Here is a 21,972-nt window from a genome sequence, read left to right as displayed (position 1 = left end):
ATAGATTCAACGGTTGAAACTATCTTTTTTGAACTACTAACGAAATACTACTATGATACAACAAAATACCTCATATAATAATTCCATAAATTATACTAAAGGTACAACAACGACAATTTATTCCTTTCTGTTGCACGTAACTTCCTCAAAATATTATATCTACAAACTGGGACGTGAATCTCACAAGATTAAATTGATATGGACTGAACTAAATCATATGATGGTTTTGTTCTAAGTAGCATTATTAACTATGGATTGGTATATGTGAGCGCAGAGGGATGATGGAAAAAAATTACAAAGCATGAAACTTTTACGTTATTCACTGTAACTTAAGGAAAATTTATTTGTAGATTAAAAACACGTCTGTCTTGGTACAAGTTTGAAGACTTCGGATTCTGATCATGTATACCCGAGAAGCGGACATTAAAAATGATGACTCGTCTGGGAAACCGGTCAAAAGCAGAAGTGAGGTTAGTGGTGTGGTTCCTGCGGGCCAAAAATCCTGACCTGCTGACATAAACAGATTGCAGAGATGTACGGGGAGAGCTAAATTTCAAAGCAATATGTACGGAAGCGGTGCTGTGCCTTCAAAGAAAGACGGTCAATATTATTAATGACAACGCTAGACACAACGTAGATTCAGTACTTTAACCATTGACGTTACGCTTGGAAAGACTAGAGCACTCCTTCTACAGCCCTGATCTAACCCCAGTGACTCACAGTTTCCCTGTTCTAAAGTAAAACATAGCTTAGCCACCATTATCTGGAATGTGATTACGTCAAAACAGCTGTCTCATAGTGGGTACGAGAACTTGACATGAATTTCTATACAGATGGTATAGAGAACTTTATCTGCCGTTTTGATAAGCTGTTGAACAAAAACTGTGATTACATTGAGAACTAGTGTTGAGTGTCTTCTATCATCAGAACTAGTGTTGATCTTCCACCTATGTCTCACACGTAAGCCATAATAGATTTTGTAACCTTTTCTTAAATCATTCCTCGTATAATTTCCTAACGTTAGTAGTTGATACATATTTTAATCTTAATTACAATATGAAAACTTTTATTACACTGCATTTCCATTTTGTTACTTCACAGTTTGATTCTTCCTACTTTTGGATTTTTTTTTTAAATGTTTGTATTTTAAGAACAATGCAAACTCATGTACTGTATGTATTACTACGTGGTCAAGTGATTGAATTTCGCAACATAAAAGAATCATCACTAAAATAAATAAAATATTTCCCTCAAAAGAACTGCCTATTACTGAGATCAACGATCATGCCATTAGCAGAAACTGCCTATGATTAGATAAATTTCTACGTACGCTTTTTATACTGATTCGAGAACGCTGAATTTAATAAAACTATTTTTTAAAACATTTTTGTATATGAGGTCACGAGAAAAATGACCTCGAAGTTGGGATAGGCACTAATAACTTTAAAATGTAAACTTGCTCTAATATGCTTCATAATCACTAATCTTAATATAAATATACTTCTGAAAATATATGCTACAATGAGCAATTACCTTGACTGGCAGCACATTCAGACTTAAGGTTACTCGATTCTTAACAATTCATAACCGTTTCCCGACTATTACATAACCTAACAGGAGCCACACACAACCAGATATCGGGTCCAAAACCTCAAAAACCGAACATCGAAATCGAGCTTCTTGCCTTAAAATTTGGGCTTCCGTTTCTACCAACTCCATTTGCGTACCAATAACTTACGCTTTGGACCGTGTTAATTCTGATTCAACTGACAATTTCTTTCTCAAATTTTTGTTGAGAATTACAAGTTGGTCCCTTATTGCTTCATTGTGGTTATCAGCAAAAGCGCACCTATTTGCTTGGGTCTTCACCTTAACAAAGAATTCTTGAAATGATTGACCTATGTCCTGCTTTAAGGAATGAAATTTGTAGCGCTCAACGATTAAGTTAGCAGTTTCAGTATACTGATATCTGAACAATTCCATTAAATCTTTAATATATATATATATATTTAACAATCACTTGCTTCAACCAATTGTATACTTTTCTTCCCATTACTGTGATTAATTCCCGTACGCTCTTTTTCATCATCATTAGCACTACAATATTGTTCGAAGCGTTCTATATAACCTTCGGTGTCCCCTTCATTAGGATCAAATTCTTCAAAACAGTGTAATTTCACTACGCTATTACTCGTTTCTGCCATCCTGCTCTTCTCATTTTTTTGTTACCTCCTTCCCCAATCTTAATATACTTCTGGAAATAAACACTAAAATGAGCAATTACCTTGACTGACACATACTCAGGCTTTAGGATACTCAATTCTTAGAATTCATACCCATTTCCCAACGATTACATAACTTAACAGGAGTCACATACAACCAGTTACATATCGGATCCCAAATCTCACAAATAGAACACAGAAATCAACAAACTAATAGCAACCAACTAAATTCTTTTCTTCTTTTAGCATATCTTCACACTGTCATGTCCCGTGATCTTATATGGCAAAGTTATTACTACTTTCCTATCTTACAAGTACTACTTGGACGCCACTGTTAGAAAATAGTTTAATTGGATTCAACATTCTTAAATTATCATAAAAAGATAGGAATTTATCCAAACGTGGGCACTTTTTGCTAGTGGTGTCAACCGCCTCGGCTTGGCCAACTGAGCCAACAGCTCGAGCCAGCTGAATTGGAATGAGCCATTGGCTCGGTTAGGTAAGCTGTTGGCTCGGCTTAATTCTTGGTTCGGCTCACGTGAGCCGAGCCGTTGACAACACTACTTTTTACTAGTGGTATGATCGTTTATTCTTTAAAGACATATCAATACACTACTTAAAAATAAAGTTAGTAAGTTGTAATGTGCGAGTACACTTAACGTACATATACACTTAAGTATTTGTACGTATTAACTTACAACTACGATGTACATAACTTTGTCTTACCATGTAATATTAGTATGGTCAGATCTTTCAATGATCCGAACAACTAACGTATTAATGGATTTAATGAAATTAGTTCCGTCATCAAGTTCTTCTAGCCGATGATCCACTAAAATGGTAACTAGCATGTGGACCAAATCGCCAAGGACATCTTTGGACGCTTTCTTCGCAAGATTCTTATTGTGATATAGCTATAAAAAATAAAAATTGTAAAATAATAATATAATGATAACTGACTTTAAAATAATAATATAATGAATAAGTACAGATAAACCAGGTGTCGTACAGTCGCCAGAAAATATGTAAATAAATATATACCAGCAGCAGAAGACAGCTTCTCAGTAGGGATGGCCACAAAGTTCCGAACCGGTTCTCGGAGATCCTGTTTTCAGAACCGGTTCTGGAACAGGTTCCGGACCTGGATCTGAAAACCCGGTTCCAGAACCGGATCTTAAGAACCGGTTCCAGACCTGAATCCGAAAGCCCCCGAAGACCCGTAAAGGAGGCACAAAGTTCACCTTCAAAAAAAATGCAAAGAGAACCATGCGCTTATGCCTTCCCCGCCCAGACCCGCTTGTGCCCCCAGAAAAAAATTTTGATCCACCAGTGAAAATGAAAATGAATTGAAATTTTTGAGTTTTACGTCCCACGGTTATGCCGGTTAGGCTAAAGGAGACGGTGATGATGATAGATGAATGAAATGGTGGAATGAAGAAAGTGGGAGGAAACGGGAGAACCCCGAGGAAACCCACGCACACGGTGTTTGTCCACCACAAAGTTCACTTGGCGGGAGCAGGGTTTGAACTGGTCCACCAGTGAGTGTTTAGCCAAATGAGTTGGCCAGTTTGCCTGTTTAGCCAATGAGTTTGCCGGTTACCCAGTTTATTTAGCCAAATGAGACAAGCTGCCGCCGCCTGGGCGCCTGCCTGTCGCTTCCACCATTTCATCTAGCACACTGTTCACAGCCTGCCAGCAGCTCGAGTTTAGCGTAAGGATGGTCACAAAGTTTCGGTTCCAGCGGAACCGGTTCCTGGAGATCCGGATTTCAGAACCGGTTCCAGACCTGGATCCGAAGAACCGGTTCCGGAACCGGATCCGTTCAGACCCGAAAACCGGTTCTGGCCATCCCTACTTCTCAGACTATACAAAAGGCGGAGCATGACGCCTGACACGCACGCCAAGGCTACTGTGGGGAATCCGCTGCGCAATTTGAGGTTAGTCGGAGCAACGCAGTGGTCGTGGGCAGAGTATTTGTGTTACGCCGCGTAGCGAACAATGGATTTGCAGAAGTTGGAGTATCGCTCGGTCAAGTTCGTGGCTCAAACTGGTGACAGGGGACGAAACCTGGATCCACCATTGGAATCCTGAAAGCAAGCAGGAGTCCATGTAGTAGAAACACCACGAGTCCTCAATCCCGAAGAAGTTCTGCACACAACCTTCTGCGGGAAAGATCATGTTTTGCAAGCCATTTTTCTCTGGGATTTCTTCACTGCCCACAATGTGGCGACGGTGCACAGACCTCCATGGGGACTACATCGAAAAACAGTGATTACCAGGTAAGCCTATCTGCATTCCTTCCTATCTAGGTAGATAACTTATTGGTCGTCCCTCGTACATCAATACTTTCTACATGTCAAACCTCTTTTAGTTTTTTTGACTGTCAACGATCGTTTTATTTGATTGATTGCTGATGATTAAGAAGTATCGAAAATTGAATAGCCTCTCTTCCAGCATGACCAAGCGATCGGTACTTTCTGGCTCGCTGTCTGTTCAATTGTTTGCTTACTTTCCTGCACCTGTACAAACTTCTGCATTTTCTTACGGATTGAGGTCAGGTAGCACACATGGAGAATTAATATCAGTTTCAAATCATCTGTGACGTCACAGATTGTAGTTTTCCTAAACTCCGTTCGAAGCTACAAGTGTTCAAGTGTAATGTCTGGTGTGTTTAATGACATCAGCTTTCTTCAAGAAAACCGGAATTCAAAACGTGGGAGATTTCCACTGATTCTTCCATTCTTAAAAATTTGTAACTAATGTAATAGTTCCTTGAATAGAGCGTTATTCTCACACTAACCGAACAAGTGATTCACTGTTGTTCCTAATAATCCCATTCCATGACATGACATGACAGCACAGAAGAGTACCCCATTTGTTCGTCGCGCACATGATACCAGTGACAAATACCTTCCGTTCTTTGGAGAACTCCGAAAAAATCCAACAACACGCTTAGGTCACTTGTTATATGCCGGTCCCATTTCCCGTAACACCCCAAATTTTTCATACACGGGGTCAGTCTGACGCAAAAGAACATGTAGTAGCTTTTCTGGCAACTGTACAATTATTACAAAAAGATAACATAAAATTACGGTCTATTTGTTATAGCTTTCATATTTTTGGCCATACTTAATTTTACACAATAATTTTTGAGCAAAAGATCTTCTGTAAAAGACAGTCAATTACTTCGTGAACATAAACTTTTACCGACTTAGCGTAGGAGTAAATGAAATGAAATGAAATCTTTGAGTTTTACGTCCCACACTTATGCCGGTTAGGCTAAAGGAGACGGTGATTATGAGTAATGAATGAAATGGTGGAATGAAGGAAGTGGGAAGAAACGGGAGAACCCGGGAAAACCCACGCACGCGGTGCTTGTCCACCACAAAGTTCACTTGGCGGGGGCTGGGATCGAACCCGGGACCCCAAGCACCAGACGTGAACGCTCTACCACTGAGCCACCGAGGCCCCTTAGCGTAGGAATGTTACAATGTTGACACTATCTGTCGCTCTTGTTTAAACTACATTATTAATTAAAACAATAAACTTCGACAGAAGAATACTGGCAGTTACTGATACTGATAGAAACTAGAAATTATATACCGCTTTTCAAAAGGTAAGTTACAAGGTCTTGAGTGGGCTGTCTGCTTTCTCCAATTGCAGTTAGGCGGTATTAATTTGTGGTATCTCAAAACCAACGAAGAAAATAACTTTGCAAAAGAAAGACTGAGGATTATTCGCACAACATATAGAAAAATTACAGAAGATGATTTTAAAAAATAAACAAAATTTGTAATTCATGTTGTAATAAATTTAAAACTCAGGTTAACAAAGAGACAAAATACGAACTATCATAGACGATAGTAATAGCAGGATGAGATAGACGACCTTTTAACAGTTCTAATGGAATAAATTAAAAGACAATTTAATTAATATTTATATTTCCAGAATTGTAATATTCTAAATTTTATTGGAATAATGTTTTTACATTATGAATACTAATGGTATTAATTCATTTATTATAACGCTAGGTTAAGAGCGAAAACAGAACGGGGAGTCTGCAATCCCGCAATGCCGCGCTAAATATCGCGCACCATTGCCTACTGCTCATGTTGCTTCTCATCTGAAAAGCGTTGTCGTTGTAATATTTTGCTCCATCCCTTTCCACTGTAACTCGCAATAGTACCTAATTTCAATTCAATCAGTTTGCATCTAGCTATAAACTTTACGTTTGTTGTTGAAACTTCAAACACAACTACCTGCTTAAAAGCTTTTTCGATTTCCATGCTGTTTCTTAGCGATGATTGAACGAAATCAAACTACTACTACTACTACTACTACTACTAAAAAAAAAAAAAAAAATCAACGTCAGCTGTGTGTCGTCTGTAGAATCAATATATGGCTTGTTCAATAGTTTAAATCAATTCAAAATCAAATCAAGAAGCATTTGAAAATATAAAGTCCTTCAAGACTTACTCAAAATTTCTCCATATTCTTACTGTATCTTCTATAGTGCAATTATTCTCCTGCACTTCATTAAGTGCTGTAGCTATAGGTTTAAAGAAGCAATACATCTTCAGCTTTACGTTTTAGTGTTAGATTTCATAAACAAACTTTCTGTACAACTGAGTCAATTGCTAATCAGTTTTCTTCGCATAGTTTTACAACTATGGACTAATTCGCATACTTTACAACTATGGACTAACTGTTAACATATTCTTATAAAACAACCTACGAAACTATTTCAACGTACCTTTGTTAGAAAAACAAATTTAGGTTCCTCAGTTTCTCTATATATACTGCTAACATAAATGATTGTATTTGAAGTATTTTACAAAACGAATTATTTGTTCCTTTATATTAGGAGATAATGACAGCACATAATAAACAGATGAAGTTTAACACATGAGCTTAACAAACGTATGAAATAACGTCTTACCTTCTTTTTCTTTTTTTTTCTTTCTTTTTCGCATCTCATAGCATGCATTACACAAAAGAAGTTCAAAAAGGATTTTAATAAAACAAATTGGTTTATTTTTTTAAAAAAAGTAGTTTAAATCACTCAACCCTGTCTATCCACAACTATAGAATATTTAATCAAATACCCAGTACATAGATAGAATGTCTATCACTCATTTTGGTCACCATCCGAGTTCAGATCGGCCGTATTCGTTTGGGCAGTCAGTAAACGAAGTGTTTCAGAAAAAAAAAAATACAAAGAACTGTCAGTATAGTTATATATAACTAAAATAATATATCAAAAAAATTATGTTTACTTCAATTGTTTCCAGGTTTCTGTTTTAGTATTCAATACGAGGGCTGGTGGGAAAGCTTCTGCAATCAATGTGAAACTCTGAAAATAGCTTTATAGTTGTTTTCTGAAGTATTCATCTTAAGATCAATACACTTTTGCATACATCCACACGTTGGTACGATGTTTTAACATTTCGATGTCCACCGAGTACGAATTTTTATTTTCATTCTTAGTATTAATCCTATTACGTCATTAAGTAATTCTGAGACTCCTTACTTCAATTACGTATTCTAAAAAATCTATCAGGAAATATTACCTATTACTTACCGACATTAAAGTCATGAATAGAAACCGATACCCTCTAACAGTTAATTCCTTGGGTGTACAGCTTTCTGCATCCACTTGATTCCGATGAATTAATCGAAGCTGCATATTGATTGCCACTACCAACTGATCCACCCGTGACTGCAACACACCAACTTTTTCACTTCGTAAAAGTTCATCGATTTGCGTTAATGCATTAATGCTGGTAAACAAATCTGGACTAGGAATCTGAGACATCACTAAGTCTATCGCTTGATTCGATTCAACACAAGTTCCTAACACTTTGGTCACTGGAGACGGAGGACGAAAGCTAGAAAAGAAAAATTGAATGAGTACTTAATTAACTAAACCTATTTACTAATACTTGACCCTTTTAGGATTTCCACTTTTTGAGGTAAATTTTAGACTTCCAAAGAGCTACTGCTTCCTTACTATCTCCTTTATTTAAAAAAAAAAAAAAAAAAAAAAGCATTTCCAACTACTCGCTTGTCCGTTATTATACACCAGAAACGGAAATTTTTACATTTTTTTTCTCCAAAATTTTTGCACTCCTCTGGTCCGGACCTGGGTTCACGTAGGGATCTGAAAATCTCTTGAAAAATACATAGTTATGTACACAATGCGTGTGCAAATTTCAATCTTGTATCTTGAAAACAAACGGCGGAAAAACGTTTTGAAAATCTAAAGGTGATAAAGTTTTTCATATTTTATATATATATATATATATATATATATATTTGGTCTAGGAATTAATTCGTGCGGTTGGTACGCACACATTGAAGCTGTAGTACAAACACAAAATACATAAATACCTTAAGAAAAATATTGTCCATCGCTAGCCACCACTTTCGCCCATCTGTCAGGCAATGTACGGATTCCGTGGCGAAAGAAGTCCTCATTCTTGGAAGTGATCCAGTCAGAGACCCATGTTTCGATATCTTCTGAAGAAGTAAACCGCTGTCCAATCAAATCGTTGTTCATGCAATCGAACAAGTAGTAGTCCGAAGGAGCAACGTCTGGTGAATACGGCGGGTGGGGTAAAACTTCCCATCCGACATTTTCTAAATAGGTTTTGACCGGTTTTGCGACATGTGGGCGAGCGTTATCATGTTGAACAATAAGTTTATCATGTCTGTTCTCCCATTCTGGTCGTGTTCTGGCCAGAGCTTGCTTCAAACGCATTAATTGTCGTCGATAATGTTCTCCATTCATAGTTTCACCCAGTTGCAGCAGCTCATAGTACACCACATCTTTCATATCCCACCATATGCACAGCATAACCTTTGCACAGTGAATATCTCGTTTTGGTTGTGATGGACCTGGTTCACCTGGTTTCACCCAGGCCTTTTTTCGTTTAGGGTTTTCGTAATGGATCCACTTCTCATCACCCGTAATAATTCGATGCAGAAAGCCCTTTCTGCTCTGTCGTTGAAGCAGCAATTCGCAAATGGTTTTTCGTCTTTCAACGTCTCTGTCTTTCAATTCATGTGGAACCCAATGTGACATCTTTTGAATCATTCCAATGGCTTTCAAGCGTTTGGAGACTGTTGTTTGATCAACGCCTAATGCTGCTGCAAGTTGTTCCTGCGTTTGACACGAATCCTGCTCGAGCAATGCTGTCAATTCTTCGTCTTGAAATTTTTTTGGCTGTCCAGCTCGCTCTTGGTCTGCCAAGCCGAAATCACCACTTCTAAACCGTGCAAACCACTTCTGACACGTTCGCTCAGCTAGAGCATGGTCACCATACACTTCCACCAAAATACGATGACTTTCAGTCGCACTTTTCTGCATGTTAAAGTAATGCAGCAGGACACCCCGCAAAAACACTTTTATCAGGCACAAATTGCGCCATGTTCACTTAACTACAAACTGGTGTTGTTGACGCTTTAATCCACTGCCGTATACTACGAACGATACGCGATGACAGGGGTTTGCAACACATGTGTGGATACACGGAACTGTGGGACGCTCCGTTCGTTGCGCCATCTCTTGTCCACCCGCACGAATTAATTCCTAGACCAAATATACAGGGTGTTTAATAAGTAATGGTCATAAATTAAACCGTAGACAGTACACGCCAAAACTAACAAAAAAGTCTTAGTAAACATGTGTCCGCAAACGCTTCGTAACGGAGATAGGGGCTGTTGAAAGTGTGGGAAAATGAAATTTAGAGACCAATATCTCAAGAAGTATGAATCGGACAGAGGGCGGTCCAATGAATGACTATCGAAGTCAGACCTGCGCTATGCAGAAATGCATGGTTGATAACTCTGCAATGCGCGCGCAAGGGATTCCACAAAGAAAAGGAGGGATTCCCGGAAAATTGTCCGAGGAAATGGGGCTCGAGATGAACATCGAGAGCAAGTCTATCCACCAGTAATTCATAAGTCGTGGTACCAGGTCGAAAGTTCGAAAAGATACAAAATGGCGGACATTGTTTACGTGCCGTGTGTGGTTGCATAACTAGCAGGAAATGAGGGAGGCAATTGAAGTGTGGTGATGAACGTTGTAAATGGCTCCAGGAAGAATTCCGACAACTAATGCATACGTACAAGTGTAGCAGCACTTAGGTAAATCAAACGGTATGGAAGGCAATGATGAAGCATTATGTGCTAAGCAGTTAACGAATATCCGCAAACTGGGTTGCAATGGGAAACGCATTACAACATTCGAGTATGTGGGAGGCGAATATGAAACATTCCGCATGTTGAACGCGTAATTGTATTACAACAAGCGAAAAATGATGGACATGTCGTGTTTGTACATATCAACAAACAGAAATCGTCATGTTGGTAATGTGTACAGTATTAATCATAAGGTAAACAGTAAATACCCAGATGTGTAACTACAGAAGAGTTGCATACGAAATTAACTTACTTAATCATTAAAGTAAATGTTGGAAGTGTCGTCCATTTATGCGAATGCATGCTCGTACCTGTCTTCGCAAAGATCCACGTACTCGTGATATCATGTTGGCATCCTGTTGAATATGTCCGCAACATTGTTCAACCCTTTCTCGAACGTCTTCTAATGTTGCAACATGGGTAGAATAAACTTGCGATTTCACATGGTCCCAGAGAAAGAAATCTAAAGGATTTAAGTCCGGGGAGCGCGGTGGCCAAGCAGTAGGACCCCCACGTCTAATCCACTTTCGTCCGAATCGGGCATGTAAATGTTCTCTGACACGGTTAAAGAAATATGCTGGCGCTCCATCATGCATAAACCACAGTCGCTGTCGCCTATCGGGAGGTATATCTTCGAGTATAAGCGGCAAATCGTGTTGGAGAAATCTCAAATATGGGATCCCAGTTAATGCATTAGGAAGAAAGAATGGCACTACGAGCTGATCACCTAAGTGCTACCCACACGTTTAAGGAAAACCTACGTTGATATCCTAACTTCACTATTGCAAGTGGATTCTCAGTGGCCCAGATATGAGGTTTGTGAAAATTTAGAATGCCATCCTGGGTGAATTGTGCTTCATCAGTAAATAGGACGTCATCAGTGAAATGATGTTTGCCAGTAATTTGTCTTCGGAGCCAGTGACAAAACTGCATTCTCACCGGAAAGTCTGTGGGGGTCAGAGGTTGGACACGTTGCAGATGGTATGGGTACAACTGCTGTTCATGGAGAATGTGCCATACGAAAGCATTGGATACACCTTCGGCAAGTCCCACACGTCTTGTGCTCGTTCCTGGGTTTTCGTCCACTGCCTATAGCACGCGTTCCGGGAATCCCTCCGTTTCTTGGGGAATCCCTTGCGCGAGCATTGCATAGTTATCAACCATGCATTTCTGCATAGCGCAGGTCTGACTTCGATAGTCATTCATTGGACCGCCCTCTGTCCGATTCATACTTTTTGAGATATTGGTCTCTAAATTTCATTTTCCCACACTTTCAACAGCCCCTATCTCCGTTACGAAGCGTTTGCGGACACATGTTTACTAAGACTTTTTTGTTAGTTTTGGCGTGTACTATCTACGGTTTAATTTATGACCATTACTTATTAAACACCCTGTATATATATATATATATATATATATATATATATATATATATATATGATCCTTAGCAGTTATAAATTTACTGAAGTCACTTCAAGAAATCAACAACATACACTTTTCAAATCTTCTAAGCCCAATTTACGGTTGGGAAGCATACTTTGTTAATGCTTTGAAGTACTTTAGATTACATTTTATTTTTTAACGTATTATATACATGTATCAATATACAAACTGCTTTATTCAAGCAAATGATTCGTATACAGGGTGTAATCCCCTTTCAAAATGCTGTAAAAAAAAAAAAAGTCAGAATGACTTCAAATTTGAACTGAATATACTTGAAGAAGGGGGAAACGGTATGCCATAAGAAAAGACAAGTTCCAAAGTGTATCAATAGATGGCGCCGGAAAAAATGACTTCCAAAAATGAAAATGAAATGAAATCTTTAAGTTTTACGTCCCACGGTTATGCCGGTTAGGCTAAAGGAGACTGTGGTGATGAGTGATGAATGAAATGGTGGAATGAAGTAAGTGGGAGGAAACGGGAGAACCCCGAGAAAACCCACGCACACGGTGTTTGCCTACCACAAAGTTCACTTGGCGGGGGCTGTGATCGAAACCGGAACCCCAAGCACCAGAGGTGAACGCTCTACCACTGAGCCACCGCGGCCCCAAAATGACTTCCAAGTCATTAACAGTTGTGGTACTGTTAGTGGAAAGCCCATCCACAACTGCTGAATGACTTGGAAGTCATTTTTCCGTCACAAAACCAAAATAATCATGCTCACTGAATAGTACCGTTGGTTTAATGTGCAACTCATGCCAAGGCCGTCGTATTTTGATTCAAAATGTCACTCGTATCCGAATCCACTTTTGTTATGCCGCTCACAGCGCCATCTATTGATATACTTTGAAACTCGCTTTTTCTTATGCCATACCGTTTGCCCCTTCTTCAAGTACATTCAGTTCAAGTTTGAAGTCATTCTGGTTAGTAGTTCTTTTTTTACAGCAGTTTCAAAGTGGGACTTCAAGTATAATCACCCTGTATTACTAGACTGAAGTAATCGAACTACGATTTCCGTATTATCGAAGTTTAATTTATCTAATCGAGATTCCAAATCCGAATAATCGATTCTCTAGTGTATAGTCACTGGTAAATATGAATATGTCTCCCTGTGTAGCCTATTATCAGGAACTTCGGAACAAATGGATCAATCCGAATCCATTCTTCAATACTTCTAAAAATTATGTTCTCATTACAAGGAAAACATATTGTGTTCTTATGTTGAATATCAAGATTAAAACTAAAATTAGACAAACAACATGGAATACCTGGGTAAATTTATGTACTGTAATGAACCTAATCTCAAAATATAATGTAGCAAATATTCAGCATAATAACACATTTCGTCAAATGGAAAAATATAAATCGATCAAAAAAATTACTTGTACTTTTCTATATTTATGATGTGGAAAATGAGGAAAAATATTTAAAATTATTCGAGACTTAGATGGTTGTTTTTAAGTCCCGAATTAATGGAATTAGTGTCCTACATATCTTCAAGTACATATCTTCATAATTTGGTGTTTTAACTTTCTATTACTGCATTTAGTATTTAACCCTTCTTTATTTAATTAAGTATTCAAACTTTTTGTTATATCATTTAGCATGAGGAACAGTCAAATGAAAACCGAACACCCTCCATAAAACACATTCTTCGTCTATGTTGGCAACACTGCTGTTACTTATCGATACTACCTATCATCTCTTGAGAGGAAAAATGCAGTGACAACTCACAGGTGCACTTAGTGGTTCGTTTATTGCTCTACAGGTAAGCGTAGTGAAAAGTGTGTTCGTCCTGCATTAGAAATGTAAGCAAGCAAAGAAGAGCAGGGAGGTGTGGTGTTTTTTTTTTTTAGCTGAGATTGTTGGGACACGTGAAACTCATCGTCGCATGTCTATTGTGTATAGCGAACATTGCATGTCGGACGCACATACTGCAAGACGATTCGCTCCCAGGACAGGCCCATCGAGCTATTACCCTGATATGATTCCGCGGATTGATGGTCTTATCCGGGAAAACCGACGAATCACAGAGGAAGAAATTTGTGCTCAAGTTGGAATTAACCATGGCTTCGTGTATGTCATTATCAAAGAGCACCTGCAGTTCCGAAACATTTCCGCGAAGTGGGTTCCCCATCAACGGACAGGGGGACAAAAGATTGAAGAATGGCTTCATGCCTCAATGCATAAGCAGCCGTACCATGAGGAAGAGTATGAGATTTTGTCCCGTATCGTCATATGGACGAATTAAGCCCAAGAGCAAACGGCAAAACTAACAATGCAAATACCTCAATTCTCTCTCTCACGCAAGTTTCGGTAAAATAATGTAACTTTCTTCAACTGCAGGGGCCCTCTGCTTGTTGACTTCCTCAAGCGTGAGCTACAACAAATGTGAGGTGCTAGGAAGATTCATTGCAGAAACTGATACGAGCCACAAAGTCAAAGCGCCCTGGAAAGCTGTCGGACGGAATCATCCTTCGGCATGATAATGCCTGTCTCACACTGCCAATCTGAAAGGGATATGCTTCAGACCGTTGACTGGAAACCACTTCAACATCCTCCGTACAGCCCAGATCTTTTCCCTTGTGATTTTCATATTTTTGGCGACCTGGAGAAGGACATTATTGGACGTCGGTTTCAGTCGGACGAGAAAGTGCAAGAGTGGGTGAGATTGGAGATCCGTCAGCGACCTATCTCCTTCTACAAGAATGGAACTGATTATCTCGTCTCCCAGTGGGATAAATGTATTAACGCAGTTGGCAATTACTTTTGAATAATAAACATTGCTACTTTTTCGCGTGTGTTTGGTTTTAATTTGACTGCCCGTCATACTTTAACTCGTTCGACATTTCATTTAATTCTTAACCATTTCATTATTTCATTCAGCACTTTAACCCTCTAGTTATATCATTTAGTACTTAACCATTTCGTTATTTCATTTAGTTCTGAACCCTTTCGTTTTTTCATTAGTTCTTAACTTTTTCGTTATTTCATTTAGTTCTTAACCCTTTCGTTATACGTTAAAGACACTTACCCTGGCTCTGGAAGTTTGACAGGCTTATCATTAAGGATATCTTCTAGATCATATTCAACTAATTTTGGTGCACGAACATCGATGCCATCGCCTTCAATCTGCTCCAGCATCTCATAATCAAGTTTGAAAGGTCCAGACACTGGTCGAGGTCTCGGAGGAGTCCTATCATAAAAATAGTTGATACACATGTTACGAGACGGATAACATTTTCAGACAGGGGAAATTTACCTTAAGAAGAGAGAGAAATTTTAACACGACGCGGAAGTTCCGTGACGACAGTCTAAACATGTAAAAATAGAAGAATTTAAGGTATGAAATATATAATAATAATAATAATAATAATAATAATAATAATAATAATAATAATAACAGAACAACTAAATTTAAAATATAGAATATAATTTCTACAATTTCCCGTCAAAATACGTAAAAGTGTGGTACAATAATATTCTATAAATTCAGTAGTTCGTATTTCGTAACTATTATGAGCATGATTTATTTTGGGGTTAAGTAAAGCTGGCATCTAACAGATATAGCTGCATGTGTTATAAACAAAATGAGGGGGGGGGGGGGGGTTATTCTCCAATCTAGGCAAACGAGGTCATGATCGTGCTGTTGCCGATACTTGAATGTTCTCTCAAATATTCCAAATACTACCATTATCACTGTTTGGAAATCATATCTTATAAATTATCCAGTCATATTATTACTATCTATTATAAAATTATAACTTGTTTGTCACCAGAGTTACTGTTTCTATTGTTGAAGAGTCCTTAAACAGCACCTCCAATGCACTGAGTGCCAGACGAAAATTTTACTCAACCGAACAGTAGAATTAAGCACTAATTTTTGCGTAATGAGTTGTACAGTCACTGACAAAAGTAAACATTTAATATTAAATCTGTTGCTTTCTTGACTTAATAATAACTCCCTATTTCTCTTTTGGAATATCCCTGATTCGTTACAATACAGGGTTAGCATAAAGGATTCATTCGTTTTGAAAAGGCCATATTTTTAAAAGTATTACGATAGATGAAGAACGAAAGAAAGAAAAAACACACACACACACAAACTCACCAAGTTTGTACTGTGTGGCAGCATGAGTCCATTAGCTTTTCGATCGGGTGTGCAGTGTGAGGTTAGTACCTGTCGAAAACGAAGGGAAAGCAAGAAAAAAGTTTGTGTGCGCTTGAATATGCCAGATGTTTGTCTGTTATAGTTGTGCAATGCGCTTTCAGAAAAGAGTATGAAAAAGAACTGCCATGTAAACAAAGAATTTTGCGGTGGTATCAGCAATTCAAGGACACTGGTTGCTTGTGTAAAGGGAAAAGCACCTGGCCTTCCAGATCTCCTGATTTAACGCCTTGCGACTCCTTCCTGTGGGGGTACGTTAAGGATCTTGTTTACGTACCCCCACTACCGCAATGCTTATTCGAGCTCAAAGAATGCATGAGTGCTGCAGTGCAGATAACTAACAGGACTATGCTGCAAAATCTATTAAATGAGTTCGAGTATCGTCTGGACGGGTGTCGTGTCACCAAAGGGGCACATGTTGAACGTTTGTACTTGGTGAGTTTAAACTTGGTGAGTTTATGGTTCTTTTCATATATCTTTCAGGTGTGTATGCGTAATACTTTTGAAAATATAGCCTTTTCAAAATGAATGAATTATTTATGCTAACCCTGTACTGTAAAGTCCATGATGTCTTGTAAGAAAGACTTCAGCAAGATAAGAGAATTAATTTTATTTGATACACTCCTACCTACTAGCACGAACGCTCAGCTTAAAGGATATTTTCATTTCTTTACCATGACCATACTTACTTGTATTATTTAATCTTTTATCGTTTATACACTTCAGAACTTACTTGTTAGATTAATCTGCTAGTATATAATTAAGTCTATTACATGAAACTTTTGCTGTAACAAACTAGTTGCTACTAACATAAAAATGCTGATATCGATATAAAAATATTCCACACATACTAGCTGTCAATTACAACAAATCTACAATCTCAGTATCAAGCTAAACGTTATCCCAACTCTCAATTAAGCATACACAAATACACAAGGCACTTTTTCACCTACATACAAGCCACAGTCCCGATTAGTATTACTGCTACAGCCTATAAAAATAAGTCAACATTTATATTACGAATCCGAATTGTAATTAAGGAATAGTGCTGGGAGATAAAAGACACCGCCAAAGAAACGTCGATATCTCAGGGAGCAACATATTACCAGAAAAATTCAAGATTATCTCGTATATTAATGTATTATATAATTATATGCACTGTTAGCATATTTTGTTACAAACACGAATTTTACATTAAATTTAGTTCTACACAAACTTAAAACCCTTCACATATATAAATCAACAAGACTTACATTTTATATATAGGCTAGTTGTTTTCCCAAGCTTTTGACTTGCTGTATGCTGTACATTAAAATAGTGATTAATTAAAGGTTCTAATTGTTTGCATTTGACTTCCTTTTTGTTCGTCTAACTAACGTGTAGTTACACAAATATTAATGCACAAATCTAAATATGATTGCAGTTTGTTTAAGGGTAGTATGCTTCATGTCAGTTAGTGGTAAAGCTAGTTCAATACTGTACTGTCCTTAAGGTACACGGTAATTGCTGTTTGTAGTTTACATAAGACTGCGGTGGCTCAGTGGTAGAACGTTCACCTCTGGTGAATGGGGTCCTTGGTTCAATCCCCGCTCGCGAAAAGAGCTTTGTGGTGGACAAACACCTTGTGTGTGGGTTTTCCAGTTCCTTCCCACTTTCTTCATTGCACAATTTCATTCATTTCTCATTCCAGCCGTAATAACCGTGGGACATAAAACTTAAATGTTTCATTTTATTTTTGTAGTTTATACACTGTGCTCATGTTGCTTAGCTGCTATATTATATTGCGCCTGACATTTAATAAATACTCGTGGATTTTATTTACATTTAATACGGACATTGTCTTAGTAATAAAAAGGAAACCACGTTCATGTTCATCATCACCCACTTTCAAATAAAAGCAGCCAGATAGCGAACCTAGTGGAGCGGCGATTCTTAATGATTAGGAGTTAGCGTTACTCATAGACGTAAAATGTTTCTGTATTTCTCAGCCTCAATCTTTATCTTATAAAAACAGCTCCATATTTTTTCCTATTTTACAGACTGATCAAAACCTGGGAAGCAAGCCAAAACCTCCACATATGACTCCAGAAATTATGCAAAAATTATTTATTTCTGCTTCATGATCGGTGCCTTACACAATGCAGGTGGTTCACATCTGGTGGTGAAACAAGAAAACCACAACGAAATCCCAGTAGGTGTGTTGGTAACACTGAAAATTATATTATGAAGTGAAACTGAGGTAGTATAGTCGTGTGTTGAAAAGGAACAATTCTGTGACAGCGTTAAGTTTTTTTTCTTTCTTTTAACTTAAAAATTGAAAGAGCCGCCTTCTTAATTATCAAGCTTAGTCTATATTCGTTCGCTTTCATTTTCAAATTTTTATTCTTGTCTCTACTGAAAAAGCTCGTGGTACTTCGAAACTGCATAAAGAATCCTAGATAGTATGAATGTTTGCTTTTATTTTTTCTTTCTTTAATTTCTCCTCTATATAATTGCTGTACTTTATCGCTTATGCTTACCAAATTTATACATTCGTGTTGCTTTCCACGACATACACAGACTGAAATTTAGTGAATATTTAAAATCAAAGCTTACGTATAAAGAAATTCAGCCTTGTATTAAGGTATTAATTAAGCACCAATGAAGCTTAACTAGGAATATTAATTACATTATAAACCCACACAGATATTCCTATGTGGCAATGGTTAATATTTGTGCACTACTACTTGAGTTAAAATATCACTGTCACCTATTGCGTTCAACATAATTACCCTACTACAACGGACTAGTGCAAAAGACATGTCACAAAACAGTACAAATTACTTCTACATCTTTTTTCCCCACATCACATATGTAATTAAGTATTAAGCTAGGTTGCCATACTGCAAGAATCTTGTAGCTGCCATTAAAAAATCTTGCAACCCGACCTTTCAATTTACTGTTTCCACGTACAACTTCCTGAAAGCAAGAAAGATATCTCCACCCATGCAGTAGTGCACTCTAGTGGACAAATAATGAACCTCCTCATTATTTTGCCGCGCTTTTCCTCCTCGACCAAAATAATCCGTCGTTTATAGTCTTTCGAAAACGAAGCGGAATCTGCCCCATGTTTAGGGTGAACATCTAGTGCTATTTGTAAACATAACACTTTGTACCAGACGGCAACACGGACAATCCAATAATCTCAAATGTTGCTTAGTTTCATTCTCTATATTTGTGTAAATGTATTTGCACAGACATAGTTCCACTTGATTGTATTATTCTTGTATTATTAAACATTTCCACTCACTTTCCCACAGTGAGCCATTCGAGGGACTTGGCATTTGAAAATCCTGTATCTTGGAAACGAAGCAGCATCGAACCCATGTTTATAGGAACATTTTTACTTATCTGGATGTCCGCAATCACCTCGTAACTTTTGGCCATGCATTTATGTTACACCCTATATATCAGTGGGAGGACCATAGCAGGTAGCAAACAAGACGACCCAGAAAGTTGCACATGGTTTGACTCCTTGCAAAATGAAAAAAATGTTGCATGTCCCTTTCAAGACTATGTTTACACGGAGAAATATTGTAGGCTTGCAAGATTTTTTTAATGACAGCTACAAGATTCTTGCAGCATGGCAATCTAGCTTTAGTCTTTAGACAAAAAGAATACATGTTCATCTAACATTTGCCTTGAAAGTTTTGTTTTTAAATGTAGGAACCAGGTTTTCTACTAAAACCAGGCCTGTAGGAACCAGTCTTCAACAGGTTAAAAGACTGGTTGGACTTCAAAAGATTGAAAGGAATATCAGATTTTTATGAAAATAAGCAATGGCAATATATTTTTTGATGGTAACACTTCATTAAAAGAAGGTGTACTCATATTAGGATGTAGTGTTTAATTTTGATTTGTCTTCTTCCTCTCTTCTCATCCAGAAAATCAACGTTTAGGTCGAAATCTTGAATTTCCCTCATTCAAAACTTTCGAGGTAATTAAATATTATAAACGGAATCTCAAAAGTACAGCTGTAAGCGAGAAGTCCATCCCCTTATGTGTGTTTTATCACCACCAACATGAATGGCAGCAATTTTCATTGAGTAAAAAGAAAAGAATTCTCTGAATGTTAGTGAAACTTTACTCAAAATGTTACTAATGTGAATTACTTCAATTAGTCTATTCGTTTCAAGTTCACTGACAGGATATGTACTGGATGGATATACATTTCCTGGCGAAATTACACGAAGAAATATAATTAATGAATCTCGAAAGTTAGAACTGAAACAAATCCGAATCAAGTCCAAAGTCGGGTGCAATTCTCAATTTGAGATATTCTAGAGTCAATTATTAATTGTAAGAAAATCGGCGTGAGAGGAAAAGGTCGGCCATATTCAAAAATTCACATAGAAGGATCCTGGGAAAATGCGCATGTGGTTTTCAGAGAAAAATATGAAACAGTTTTATTACATTCGAACACACTGTATGTGGACAGAAGGATATGAGGGGTTGAGTGCTTGTGGTAGAGCGCTCACCTGTTCCTCGTGAGGTCCCTTATTCGATACCAAGATTTTGTGATGGGTAAACAGTTTGTGCATGGGTTTTCTCGCGGTTCTATCGCTCTCTCCACTTTCTTCATTCTGCCATTTTGTTCATTACATCACCGTCTCCCTTAACCTCGGCGCATAATGGTGGAACGTTAAAAACTATATGCACGCTCCTTGTTCACGTAAGGCAAAGGAAGGTCTTTGTCAAGATGTCCTAAACTCACTGAAGAATAAAGCTGGAACGATGCGCACAAAGTAATGCGTGCTATTCATTATGATACAGAGCGAGATTTGAATTAACACGTTGGTCTTTGTTTTCCAGATCCACCCTATTCTTATTATGTACAATCCTTTCGTATACATGGTTCAGAGTAGTTCTCAATTGATCCTTGCGTTCTTTTTGATTATTTACAAATTCTTCATCATTGTTCTACCGTAACCTGATAAACTGAACATATTTATTTACAAATTTGAATCGATTGTGATTAAAATGTAACAAACACCCTCTCCTTAGCTTTTACCTTTCCTCAGCACTGACAATCTTCTTTTATTTTTTCTTCCGGGAAAGTTCAAATGTGTATTTTTTTTCGGGATTCTCTCTAATACTACGTTCAACACTTTAATTCGACCTTTCCTCAAGTTTTCCAATATATTTGCTTACTTCCTTCGTTCAACTAGTCAGCTAAAGGAAATAAAATTCTAACTGTGAATAAATTTCGTCCAGCGCGTTTTCCTTTTTCATTCCGTACGATACGGTAGACAAAGGCGAAATGAAAATTTGAGCAGACTGGATATCCTAATGATTGTCTCTTACACCATGGGTGCAAGTTGTATGGACAATAAATAAAAACAATCACGGACACAACAATGAGAAATTGGTTCCACTGCAACCCAATGATATATTGATAGTAAATTATCTCAACGTATGAATAGTTGATTGCGGAAGTGAAATGACAAATGAAATACTTCAGTTTAACGTCCCATGATTATGTACTTTAAGCTAAGGGAGATTATGATTACGGTAAGTGAATGATGGAAGAATTGGTGGAATGAGAAAGTGGGAGGAAACGGAAGTATCCCGAGAAAACCAACGGACACGATGTTGTCCACCACAAACTTATTTCGCCAGGATCGAACCAGGAACCCCACACACCAGAGGTAAGCGCTCTACCACTGAGCGCCGTGCCCCCTGAAATGACAAACAGTTCTCGACGCCGGACAGAGATTTGCTGAAAAAAATTTCTATATTACAGTATACTAAATTTAGTACGTCCATAGTTAGGCAACAATGACCCATCTTGCTTTCAAGAATCTGTGGTAATGTTTATAGTGTACATCATTTCTAATTGGAGGCGCGGTGGCTCAGTGGTAGAGCGTTCACCTCCGGTGCTTGGGGTCCCTGCTTCGATCC

The 21,972-nt window shown here is 37.9% G+C and overlaps 1 protein-coding gene across 4 annotated transcripts in view; it reads right to left on the bottom strand.

Annotated features, from left to right (window-relative positions):
* Positions 1–21,972, bottom strand: part of msps (msps cytoskeleton-associated protein 5) — a 168,609-nt gene that overhangs the window by 32,531 nt on the left and 114,106 nt on the right. For all 4 annotated transcript variants that reach the window (XM_081739143.1, XM_081739145.1, XM_081739146.1 and 1 more), the window contains 3 exons: positions 14,899–15,060; positions 7,804–8,110; positions 2,949–3,136 (listed from right to left, as the gene is read on the bottom strand). In XM_081739143.1, the coding sequence (XP_081595269.1) occupies positions 2,949–3,136; positions 7,804–8,110; positions 14,899–15,060 (657 nt within the window). The remainder of the gene's footprint in view (positions 1–2,948; positions 3,137–7,803; positions 8,111–14,898; positions 15,061–21,972) is intronic.

The sequence above is a fragment of the Thermobia domestica genome, chromosome 14 (assembly GCF_964235325.1).
Source record: "Thermobia domestica chromosome 14, izTheDome1.hap1.1, whole genome shotgun sequence".
Lineage (NCBI taxonomy): Eukaryota > Metazoa > Arthropoda > Insecta > Zygentoma > Lepismatidae > Thermobia > Thermobia domestica.
Note: the sequence above shows the minus strand (reverse complement) of the source record. Positions and strands in the feature narration are given on the sequence as shown.